This window comes from Osmerus eperlanus, chromosome 12, assembly GCF_963692335.1.
Source record: "Osmerus eperlanus chromosome 12, fOsmEpe2.1, whole genome shotgun sequence".
NCBI classification, from domain to species: domain Eukaryota; kingdom Metazoa; phylum Chordata; class Actinopteri; order Osmeriformes; family Osmeridae; genus Osmerus; species Osmerus eperlanus.
Window position 1 is genome coordinate 14236011 of NC_085029.1, and position 11164 is coordinate 14247174.

Genomic DNA, 11164 nt, shown 5'->3' on the forward strand with positions numbered 1-11164 from the left:
TTTCTAACAGCTCTTCAGAATAAAAACAATAAGATCACACAAAATATAAGACACTAAGATTTGAGATAAGATATGTTCACAGAAGGAGAACCCCATGAAGTACCCTACCTGTGAAATATCTCAACAAGACCAATATGATAAATTGTCAATAGCAATGAATAAACCAGTTGTGCATTTCTTAGTAAACATTTTGTTCTGTTTCCATGTAAAATACAAATTAAAATATTGGTAATAACTGTAATTCACTACCTTGTTGGTAGTCACTAACTAGTGCTGTGCTGGGGTTAACTAAATACAGATTTTCCTGAGACACATTGGAGCCAATAATGATTGACAGGGTGGATCTGACTTGAAGGGCAAGATACTGGCTGTCTGTTTTAATCCAACAAGAGATTACTGCAGAGCATGATTTATCATCTCTAGGTTGGTATATTAGTGTTGCCCCTTGACAATCAATACTGTCTTAAGGCACAGGTTGAGAATACAATAAACTTTAAGGCTGACTAAGGTCTTCAATACAAGGTAATGGGTGCGTACCAGAATAGAGGTTGTGGATAGCTGGGTCAGTTTACCATTATTATCTCTGAGCAGTTTTTTTTTGTTGAGAATTACTTGTCTGATGACTCCTTTTTGAATTAACAAGTATAAAAAGCCAGTAACTGATGCAAGTTTAGTGTGGTAAGAAGCAGAGGTATTAACTGTAAGGACTTTTTGGTGAAGCTAGTTAAATCCACATTCAAGGCAGACTATACACGTACAAGGCATATAATGTAGAGTACACATTTCGCATAACTTTTCATATCAAGGGTCCCATTTGACAACAGAAGGGGCTCAGATGTCAATTAAAAAATATTAAATGAAATAATTAGCGGCTAAGTTTTAAAATCCCTTAATTGTATTTATACAAAAAGTGGGCGATTACATTGTTAATACTGACCCAATAGTAGAATTGGATATTGCTATTTTGTCCTGTTACAAAGTAAGCCACCTTTTGTCAAGGCCAAAATATTACCCAAGAATTGTTATAGCAAGCAAATAAATGAATGCTGGTTTGACATACCAATTAAGCCATCATCAAGATACAAGCCTGAGTAGCAAGTATTGCAGTAACAATATGACATTCTATACATCTATATTTCTTTCTCAGTACTGCATCCCCTTACCTTTACCGTTCTATTAATTTATTTGCTGTATATTCTTTATCAGGTACAACAGAATATTTCAATAATTGTATTAGTATCTATTAGTCACATTGACAGAGAATACTTCACAAAAACAATATAAATCAAGGGGCCATGGAGTTGCTGGAGGTTGCAACATCTTTATTTAAGGTATTTACTACTTTTGTTTAGCTAATTATAATCTTTCTCTGTTTTGTAAAAAATCAGGCCGAACCTAATAAGTTTGTGCTTTAAAAAGAACGTTTTGATATTTGCACATCCAGCCCACAACTAACCAGGAGCAGCTGTCTTGATGCCAGGCCAGCACAACACACTAAGTATACACAATAGGTGATCTCACTTACCTTTTGTGTGATAAATGCTAGTGTTAGCTGTACATTAAAATACACAACGCTGTTGGCTACTTTTTATAAGCTGATAAAGATATAAGGTAAGACAGAAATAGCTAACTTCAATTATAACTTAATTTGGATTGGCTATGCATTCTAAATATATTATTGGAAAACCAAACCATGTTTACATTTAGAGCAAAACCTGGTTTAGTAAAATGCTGGTATTACTTAACTTAGGTTGGTGAGAATAAGGTCTGAGCATGATTTTCCTTTGGTTTTAAAAACTGTTATTTACGGGTGCTTGGCTCTTATTAGGGTGCAGGTTTAGAGGGTTAAAAGGTCAGGGGTTTAAAGGTCACGACTGCTGGCTGCTCCACTGATCAGCCATTGGTCGTCTCAGGAGTTCCTCTACATGTCGAGCCACGTCCATGCTGTCCTCCAGGTCAAACTCACCATCAGCATCCAGCATCGGGTCATTTCTGTAGCCATGAGATGGAAATAATTTTACGGAACAGCAGGCATGTGTCTTCTCTACAAAATGCAAAGAAAATGACTTATTTAAACACACCTTTTGCAACTTCAGGATGCTTCACTTACTGTACATGAGTATGTATGACATGTCATGTCTGGCACTCACATGGAAGGGTAGATGCCAAAGTTGCTGGGAGGTCCCACAGAAGGGGAAGCTGCCTGGTCCATGTATGTTGGGTTTCCACCAGGTGGCTCGGGGTTAGGTGTGGTGAACCTATATAGTACAGTACAATTATATATACAATTGTGTGAACATTATTGAACATTTCACACCATTCAGAGATATCAAGAGGGGAGTTTTACAAGTGAGTGAGTTACTTACTCTGGCACAACTTGCTTGATCTGTGGTTTAACATAGCCGTCCACTGCTTTTGCTGTGAGAGACAAGCAAATATACTTGAAATTGAAATTTGGCAAGGTGTTTTACTCCAAAGTGATATTTTACTTCTGCCTGTGTAATGTTAGGTATGACAGCAGTTGCCATAAAAAGCTGCCAGAGAACTGAGGAGAGTAGGTTTGCGTACAGAGGGGAGGGGTGTAGTACTTCGAGAAGACCTCATCCTTGGCCCTATCAGGGTAGAGGTACAGAAGGTGGTTGAGGTCACTGATGCGGTCGGCGAGTGAGCGTATGGAGAAGTCCTTGGTGGTGTAAGGCATAAGGTTCCACACTAACCGCTCCCCTTGTAAATGGATGGATAATGGAAAAACAATTAAACAGCGTATTGAAGGGAAAAGGCTCAACTGAAAATGTACAAAATGTATCTACAGTTGAAAGAAGCTTTAGCATTTCTACTTCAAACATAATTTGTTTTGATTGAGGTAATTATTATTTTCGATGCCCTTTATGTTTCTGGTTGTCATTTCAGAGCCATTGCAGTACCTGCTTTGTTGGGGTTTTCTGCCACCCAGGCAATTGTGATACCTCCGATCTCAGAATCACTGAAGCGCAGTAGGAAGGTGCCGTTCGGTTTGGACATCAGCATATCCTGGGCTTGCTGCTTGTTCACAAAGCCCAGGATTGCCCTGTCAAACACAAAAACACACACATTTAAATATTCATTTATTGTCCATTACATACTGATATCATTGTTTTAGATAAGGGCTCACAAACAGCATACACCCATGAAATACATTATATCACATTAAAACACAAACAAGCCATAAAATAACTAAGAAATCCATAAAATAAAGTGCTCCATCAGGGAAAGACAGTTGTATTCTGTTTTAAAAGGATATTGCAAAGGGTAGTTTTTTCTGTTCTCATTTTGTCCATAGGTGCAAAATTAACCAATGAAACGTCCAGGTTTTCAGCTTGATTTTTTGCTTACCCGTCATTCCAATGAGGCTTCAGATGTTTCTTCATGAGCTCCATGACTCCATCAAACCACTGCCAGAAGGTGAAGTTTCGTCCAGGCAAACTCTCCTGTGAAGCAGCTCATTTCTTAATTTGACAGCAGTGTTACTGTGTATACTGTGCTGTGACATGCATGCATCTGTGATCATCCCATTGAATTACACCAGGATATTGTCACAAGTAAAAGAAAAAAACATTAAATTAATGTTACTGAATGGTCAATTCATTAGTCTGCTTGTACCGGCCCCAGGGACATGGTCACATCACTGGGAAGCTATCAAACCATTTAACCCTCGTGCTGCCTTCGGGTCACATGACCCAAAGGTTCATAACGAACCATCGTTGTGTTTACCCAATTTTACCCAATACAAAAACAAATAAAAATAATTTTCTTTTAACCTTCGCAATGTGGGGGGTCTGAGACAGCCCAACGGTTAAAAGAAAATGCTTCACTTTGTTTTTGTATGCGGTAAAGTTGTCGCAATACGACGGTGGGTCACAATGACTGATGGGTCAGAACGACCCGAAGATAACACAAGGGTTAAGGTGGAATCATCCCTTACCCGGTTGAACTGCGCCCAGGACATGGTCATGCTGCGGTAGTCGTCAGGGTTGTTGCTGGTGCTACTGAAGGCCTTCTGTCCCAGGAACACCAGGTTGTCCTCTGACAGACCGCGTCCGCTGTGCATTTCCGCCTTATATTTCATGTCTAGTGCTTCACACAGCTGGGGCCACAGCACCTTGTCAGGTACTATGAAGGGGACCCTGCCCTGAGGGAGAAGGGGAAAAACAAGGGACATTTATAGGATGGGTGAGTGGAGATCATTTAAGATTGGCAGTGGGAATTAAAAGAGGAAGGTGGATAAGAGAGAGAAAGTGAAAGTTTAGTCTGTGAAAATTATTAAAAGAATAACAGAAATTATTTGGACTGCAATGGAGGTCATTTAAAACAGACAAATTGTTCCAGGCCTAGACATTGGATTAAACAAGCATTGTAAGTTTAAATAGATCAGATAACAAACCAAAAAAATCTTATCAGGCACTGAAATGTGATACCAGTCAAATATGCAAACATTTATGCAAAGGAACTTCTAGCACCCAATAACTCACTGGTTCGGCAAACGCATTGTCCCAGAGGACTGTTGCTGTGGCGTTGTTGTCTTGACTACCGTGAACAATAACCACCACGGGGAGCGATAATGTCTAGATCAGAAGAAAAAAAATGACATTTTAAAGATATATCATAAGGAATTCATGTACTACGACAGACAACTCACTGAAGAATACTTAAGTAAAAAGTCCACATAAAAAATTAAATGTAAATTTAATCTTTGCCTTTTACCTTTACATGAAAAACAAGCTCATTGCCCCCAACGCTGAATTGTGACTCAAACAGGACTGTGAACTTCTCCTCTGTGACTGACTCTGTACCACGACGGTCAGACCGCTTGATCCTCTTCAGGGACTGCAGCGCATCACAGCAAGTAAAGGTTAGCTGTACATTGCTAAGTTTTAACAGTGACCTTAAGGTCAAACACAACATTATTTACCGAATAACCACAACTTAAAACAACATTGTTGTGGTTTTTAAGGCTCTTATGGTTCTCTTATTTGGGTCAAATACAGTACATCATTATGTCAAAAGCCCTACAGGGTACCAGAGGGGTGCCCTTACTGGTGTGTCTAAACCACCTACCATGTTCCTGAAGTGTGCACTGAGGGTTCCAGTGGTCTGGTGGTACTCCATTACACAGTTGTTGTTGAGGATTTCTCCACTGCTATCGCTGTACAGAGAGAAAGAGGGATTGCCCAACAACTCAGCAATGTTGAACCAAACACAACCTCAACTTGGCCCACCCACTGGGACTCTAGGTCACTAAACGTCTGTGTGGTGTACCCTAGGGTAGAAGTAATAGCCATCCGCACATGTACATCTACGAGTAACTCGGCAGCGAAACGGTTTGTTCCGTTTTTTAGCGCACGTTTATTTCTCGTGTACGTCTCAGAGTATGTGCACACCTTTGTGAGCAGGTGAATGTATTAGAGTGTAGAGTATTCATGCACGTATGTGCGCATGCAGATCCTTACTTCCTGGTGCTCTCATTCTTGAGAAGAGCTTTGGCCTGCTGCTCGCTGACGATAACAGCCTTGACCTGGGGAGGGTTCATGTGGACATTGAGTTTTCCGCCCACCAGCAGACGCACCGTGGCAGCAAACTTCGTCTGAGTCTTCAGCACCTGAGGAGGCTGCTTCTCAATGATGAATGTGCTGGAGGGAGGGAGAGAAAGAGAGGGGGGGGAGGGGTGGAGGGAGGGAGGGAGGGAGGGGGGGAGAGAGGACAAGGTGAGGAGCAGGAGGACATGAAGGAACAGATGGAACGAGCGGGGAGTGAGAGGATAAAGGAAGGAGGGGGTAAACGTAGGGAAATAGACATGGAGATAGACAAGAGATAGATAGACATGAATAGTCAAGTGGTTGAGAATGCGAGAAATCCAGAGAGACAGGATGTACAACGTAGAGCTCATATATAAAAGCTTGTGACCTATAGATAAGAGATGACAGTATGAGAGGGTTATTTACAATTTACAGTACAGCAGCAAGACAAAGAAATGATTGTGCTCCTAACCTGGTGACCAGAGCAGAGATGATGTCTGTGATGTCACCATTGAGCTTGGTGAGGAGCTCTTCGATGGGGCCTGGCAGAGGAAGCTGCTGAGTCAGATGCTCAGCCCTCCTGAGCTGCTGGCGGTTCTGCCATATCAGGTCGGCCAGCTTCTCACACCTCGGGGGAGAAAGTCAGCCATTTAAGTAAGACCTTTAACCGTGAGACAATTTACTGCTTTCATTATCACCCAAGTGAAACAAAACGTTGACAAGATGATCTACACACATAAATGCAGATGCCAACGGGACCAGGACAATGTTGAGGTCTGAGGATATCTGTGAACGTTTGTGTGCGTGTGTGCGTGTGCCTGCGTGCGTCTGTGTGTGTGCATGCGCGCGTGCGTGTGCATGCGCGCGTGTGCATGCGTGCGTGTGCATGCGCGCGTGTGCATGCGCGCGTGTGCTGACCAGGACTGCAGGACATCCAAGCCTCCTTCAGGTGGCCCCCCGTTGCCTGCCAGCTGCTGGCGTCTTTTCCACTGGATCAACTCCTCGTCCAGGATCAACGTCTGCTGTTTCCTGAGCAGGGTCAGGCTCTGCTGGTGTTTCTCTGCTAGGTCCTGCAGGCCACATAAACACACACACTGTTATCTCATTGTTATGTGTACACACACACAAAGAATATATACACAAAATATTAAGCTACCTGCACTATCAGAACCAAAATATCAGTTGTATTGAATAATAAGGATATCTTTGTTAGAAATCTACTTGTATGTGGGTCTTTAACAGACAACATCTTACAGTGTGTGATACTAGTGTGTTTTACTACAGTTTACGTCTCTTTTTATGCCCACTACGTGCTGTCTGTAGTTTGAGACGTGTACGTGTGTGCCCGTCTGTAGACTATCCTACGTGCTACACACCAGTCTGTATTTCTGCAGAGTGTTGGCCTCTCGGGTAAGCCAGGCTTCCACAGTGGCTCTCTTGCTCTGAAGGGTCGTCTCTCTCTGGGTCCTCTCAGCTGGAGGCAGGGACGCCAGGCTGCTTATTTGGGCTAATGGGGGATGGGGAAGACCATGGAAGAGTTTCATGAGTTACACACACTCATCAAGCTTGTTTTATAGTACATGCGGTGAACACAGAGAGTTGTCGATGCAGAGATGCTTGGAAATGCATTTGTGCACCAGGTCGAGTCTGTCAATTGAAAAATCATTTACATATCAGATCAAAAATATGCGAGTACCCGGTCCTTCGTGTTGCATCATTCAAAGTGTTTTGTCAATGTTTGTTTTTTTTCAGATCAGCCGTTTTCGAATTAAGAAAAGCATTAAAGAGCTGCAACATGGTTCTCACCCTGGATGCGCAGGTTCTCCTGGTACTGTATTATGAAGTACTCCTGGTTGTTCTGCAGCTTGCGCAGCTCGTTCTCCGTCTCCTGCGAGGACACCCGCAGCACTTCAAACGCCTGGTTGATTTGCTGGTGACGCTGTGATAGGCTGTCCATGGCCCCGCCTCCTGCGCAGTTTGCCTGTAAATGAGAAGGCGTGAAAGCAGGCAAAACCAGAACTTTGAGGGGTCATAACTGCAAACAGTCGTGCAAACATTGTTTTAGTCATTCTTCTCTTAAAATTTATTGTAAAACAGTGCTTACATATGAAGAATGGAAAAAAAAATCGGTTAACAAACCCATTTGCCAACATTGGTATTTAGAAAAAATAAAACGTTGGAAACTCATTACAGCCTCTTCAGTCAAGATGGCTTTCCAGTCTCTTACTTACATTAGTAGCTTCTTGCACCAGTCTTTGCTCCGAGCGGAGGATGTGCTTGATACAGCGCACCAGTTCCAAAGGACAGCGGTCGTATGTGCTCTGTAGAGATAGGATGAGACAAACACCACACACATCACCCCATGTGTGCGCATGCGTGCGGCTGGAACACACCACTGATCCCATGAGGATGCGTATAAGGTTGAGCACTTGCCCTAACAGGCACCCCTGTAACTCAATCAGATTAATCAGCTCTTCCAAATCAGTTACATGGACCGGCTTCTGTACTGGCGCCATGCTGAGGAGTGACAATGCCAGAGTCTGTTTTAACTATTCCCTACAGTGTGTTCCCTCACTATCCTGACTTGGCACTGCTCTCGTGGTCTGGGTATGTAAACCCCTATAGCATGGTGATGGAAGATATGAGGGCTTGCAGAGTTTTGAATCGCAAGTCATTAATCACAATTGGCAAATCACAATGCTACTCTACCAGATGAACCAGTTCACTTCATCACTAGTTTGAACCATTACTAACCACATCATTTCTGTTGGTAACAGGCCAACACAATTCCCTTTATTACCCTAAAGGAAAACCACATGTTCATGTAACTTTAGGAGCAGTTATAGAATAAGTCATAAAATAAGAAATAAAAACAAACACAACACACCTAGAATATATATAAAACACCATAAACGAATATCAAAACAAATCAATCCAACCCAGTTCTGATTTGTGCAGAGTACGTGTTCTCATACCTTGAACTGGTTTGCGTAGTGTCCCAGTTTGATCTTGAGCAGGAAGCCGTCCTCTCCTACCTGGTGCTCGGCCTTCCTCTGCAGCTCCTGGACCAGGCTGTCTAACAGACGCTTAGCCTTGAGCTCTTCCTGAGGGTTCTCCAGCTCCACAGAGTCCCTGGGGAAAAGGCGAGTGAGAGTTTAAAAAAGAGAAGGAGAGAGAGAGAGAGAGAGATAGATAGAGAGAGAGAGAGATAGATAGATAGATAGATAGATAGATAGAGATAGATAGATAGATAGAGAGAGAGAGAGAGAGAGAGAGAGAGAGAGAGAGAGAGAGAGAGAGAGAGAGAGAGAGAGAGAGAGAGAGAGAGAGAGAGAGAGAGAAAGAGGGCTTTCATTCACAAACACAATAAAGACACCCCCAAGCAGCAGCAATGAACAGAATGGAATTGAAACTACAGGATGCAGTGTTCAGGAGTCAGGTGGCTGAGCGGTTAGGGAATCGGGCTAGTAATCCGAAGGTTGCCAGTTCGATTCCTGGTCATGCCAACTGACGTTGTGTCCTTGGGCAAGGCACTTCACCCTACTTGCCTCGGGGGAATGTCCCTGTACTTACTGTAAGTCGCTCTGGATAAGAGCGTCTGCTAAATGACTAAATGTAATGTAAATGTTTTTATTCGGGCATTTTGGAAGTAACTAACTTAAGTATGCATTTCTTATCTCTCCAGGTATACGACGTCCTGCAGGTACATTACATTTACATTTATTCATTTAGAAGACGCTTTTATCCAAAGCGACTTCCAAGAGAGAGCTTTACAAAATAGCATAGGTCACTGATCATAACAACGAAATAGCCCCAAAACATTGCGAGTAGCCAAACATGAAGCACATTGTGAAAAGCAAATAAATGCCAATGGGGAAAACCATAAGAGCATGCAGTTAAACAAGTTACAAATGAAACAACATGAAACATCACGTGTTTAGAAGCCTGTACACACCAGAGTTGGCTTTCAATCCACTGGGCAAGGTAGTGGCGGACTTCTATGGGGAAATGCTGGCCGTAGAGAGACTGCATCTGGTGCAAGGCCTCCCCTTGCAGCTGCTGGGCCTGGATCCACACCGCCATCCTAAGGCCCCTGTGTGTGAGAGAGAACCAAAACGCAAAAATAAACAAAAGTGTGTAAAGACGACAATAATGTGTTGGAAAGACACAGGAAGAACAGAAGGTAGCTACTGGTATGTCCAGCAAAAACAAACTGTTGGAAAGCTTCATGTTGAATGAACTTCTGCTGACTGGCAAATCCTTCATCAAGACATATCCATAACTCCAAGCCTTTGTTAACATGTCTCGGAAAAACTCTGCCCCAATTTCAAATACATTTCTTACATGTGTGCAAACCCTTTATGTTTATGAACCTTATGGTTATGTTTATAATCATTTTTAGATAAAAAATGGGGGCCCTGTACACTATTTCCAGACTATTTTTCTGTAGGCTATAGTAATAGTTCAAATAATTAGCAAGCTGTGATATACAGTGATTTTTTTATACTGGTAGTTAAACTTAAAAAACTAAATCATTTTATATCTACAATTTTATTTCAGCCTGAACGAAAAATAGGGTAAACAAATTAAAAGGTTGCCGTTAGTCGCTAGTTTTGTGTAATAATTTGTGTTTCACTACCAACTTGTAATGCTATAAATACAATACCAAACACACCTGTTTATCAAGTCTCTTAGTAAAACAGTTACCTACATACAATTAGTGTGTCAGAAGCCAGGTGACATGATCGGCCATAACTTCTCTGTGCTGTGGTTCTCGAAGAATGTGCATACTTCTCTGATGTCACCATGCTAGCGATAGCCATTGCCACCTGGCTAACACTATAGCTAATGACAAGCTATTTAAAATTGCATACAAAAGCGACGAGTTCATAAAACAAGAAGTACACCAAGCTGGTCTAATACGACAGTCTTAAAAAACGAATGTCAATATTAGTTCAAAGTAAATTATCCAAAAGATTTAACGTTGTTTTAGCTAAGTTTACTAGCTAGCTAGCTTGCGTATTAGCTAGTTAGCTGGCAAGCTAGCTCGAGTGAGAAAACAAGAAATATAGGCTTCGCTGTGCGTTGACTGTAATGCGCTGTTTAAATTAGTTTTTCAAAGTGCAACTACTAGATGCGTACATGAAAGCGGAAACCAATGTAGGTGTTAATTTTAACATATCACATACCGTTTCAAGACAGCAAACCGATCGTGGACGTACAGAGAAAATGCACGTCCAACAGTCAATGTTGTTTTACTGTCATAGCTCGCTATATCGCCCCAACTGTTGACAGGTTTTCCTTGCACTGTCGGTGTAGTAAACAGACCAGCTGTTGCTGCTAGCAAGACATGCAACCACCTACTTCCGGGCTACCTCGGCTACCTTCTGTGGAATTCTCCCTCTTCCCCACCCTGACACACACGTCAATGGCCGGGTTTCCCAGATTCGTTAAGAAGCTCTTAACGCTAAGAGCTTCTTAAGAGCGTTAGAACGCTCTCTTAGCGTTAAGAGCTTCTTAACAAATCTGGGAAACCCAGCCAATGTCTAGAAAGAGGCATGTGTCTAAAGGCATATACTATTGAGAAAGATACTGACAGTCATAAATGAAAG

General features: G+C 42.2%; 1 protein-coding gene across 1 annotated transcript; it reads right to left on the reverse strand.

The window, feature by feature from the left end:
• Nucleotides 1-463: 463 nt before the first annotated feature.
• Nucleotides 464-10920, reverse strand: LOC134030962 (signal transducer and activator of transcription 5B-like). The gene is made up of 19 exons (XM_062474401.1): nucleotides 10742-10920; nucleotides 9508-9645; nucleotides 8528-8684; nucleotides 7784-7873; nucleotides 7359-7533; nucleotides 6929-7059; nucleotides 6471-6622; nucleotides 6025-6180; nucleotides 5487-5666; nucleotides 5095-5182; nucleotides 4741-4863; nucleotides 4509-4601; nucleotides 3962-4168; nucleotides 3373-3467; nucleotides 2925-3067; nucleotides 2569-2724; nucleotides 2367-2418; nucleotides 2151-2258; nucleotides 464-1992 (listed from the first exon to the last, which is right to left on the reverse strand). The coding sequence occupies exons 2-19, from the start codon at nucleotides 9633-9635 to the stop codon at nucleotides 1869-1871; spliced, it is 2358 nt and encodes a 785-aa protein (XP_062330385.1). The 5' UTR covers nucleotides 9636-9645; nucleotides 10742-10920; the 3' UTR covers nucleotides 464-1868.
• Nucleotides 10921-11164: the final 244 nt, after the last annotated feature.

Bases quoted from the DNA above. Each gene is read 5' to 3' on its own strand.
- LOC134030962 (XM_062474401.1), bottom strand. From the start codon at position 9,635: ATGGCGGTGTGGATCCAGGCCCAGCAGCTGCAAGGGGAGGCCTTGCAC. The intron at 4,169-4,508 runs GTGAGTTATTGG...CTTCTCCCTCAG, and splicing joins ACAATGCGTTTGCCGAACCA to GGCAGGGTCCCCTTCATAGT. The intron at 3,068-3,372 runs GTAAGCAAAAAA...TGTGTTTGACAG, and splicing joins AAGCCTCATTGGAATGACGG to GGCAATCCTGGGCTTTGTGA.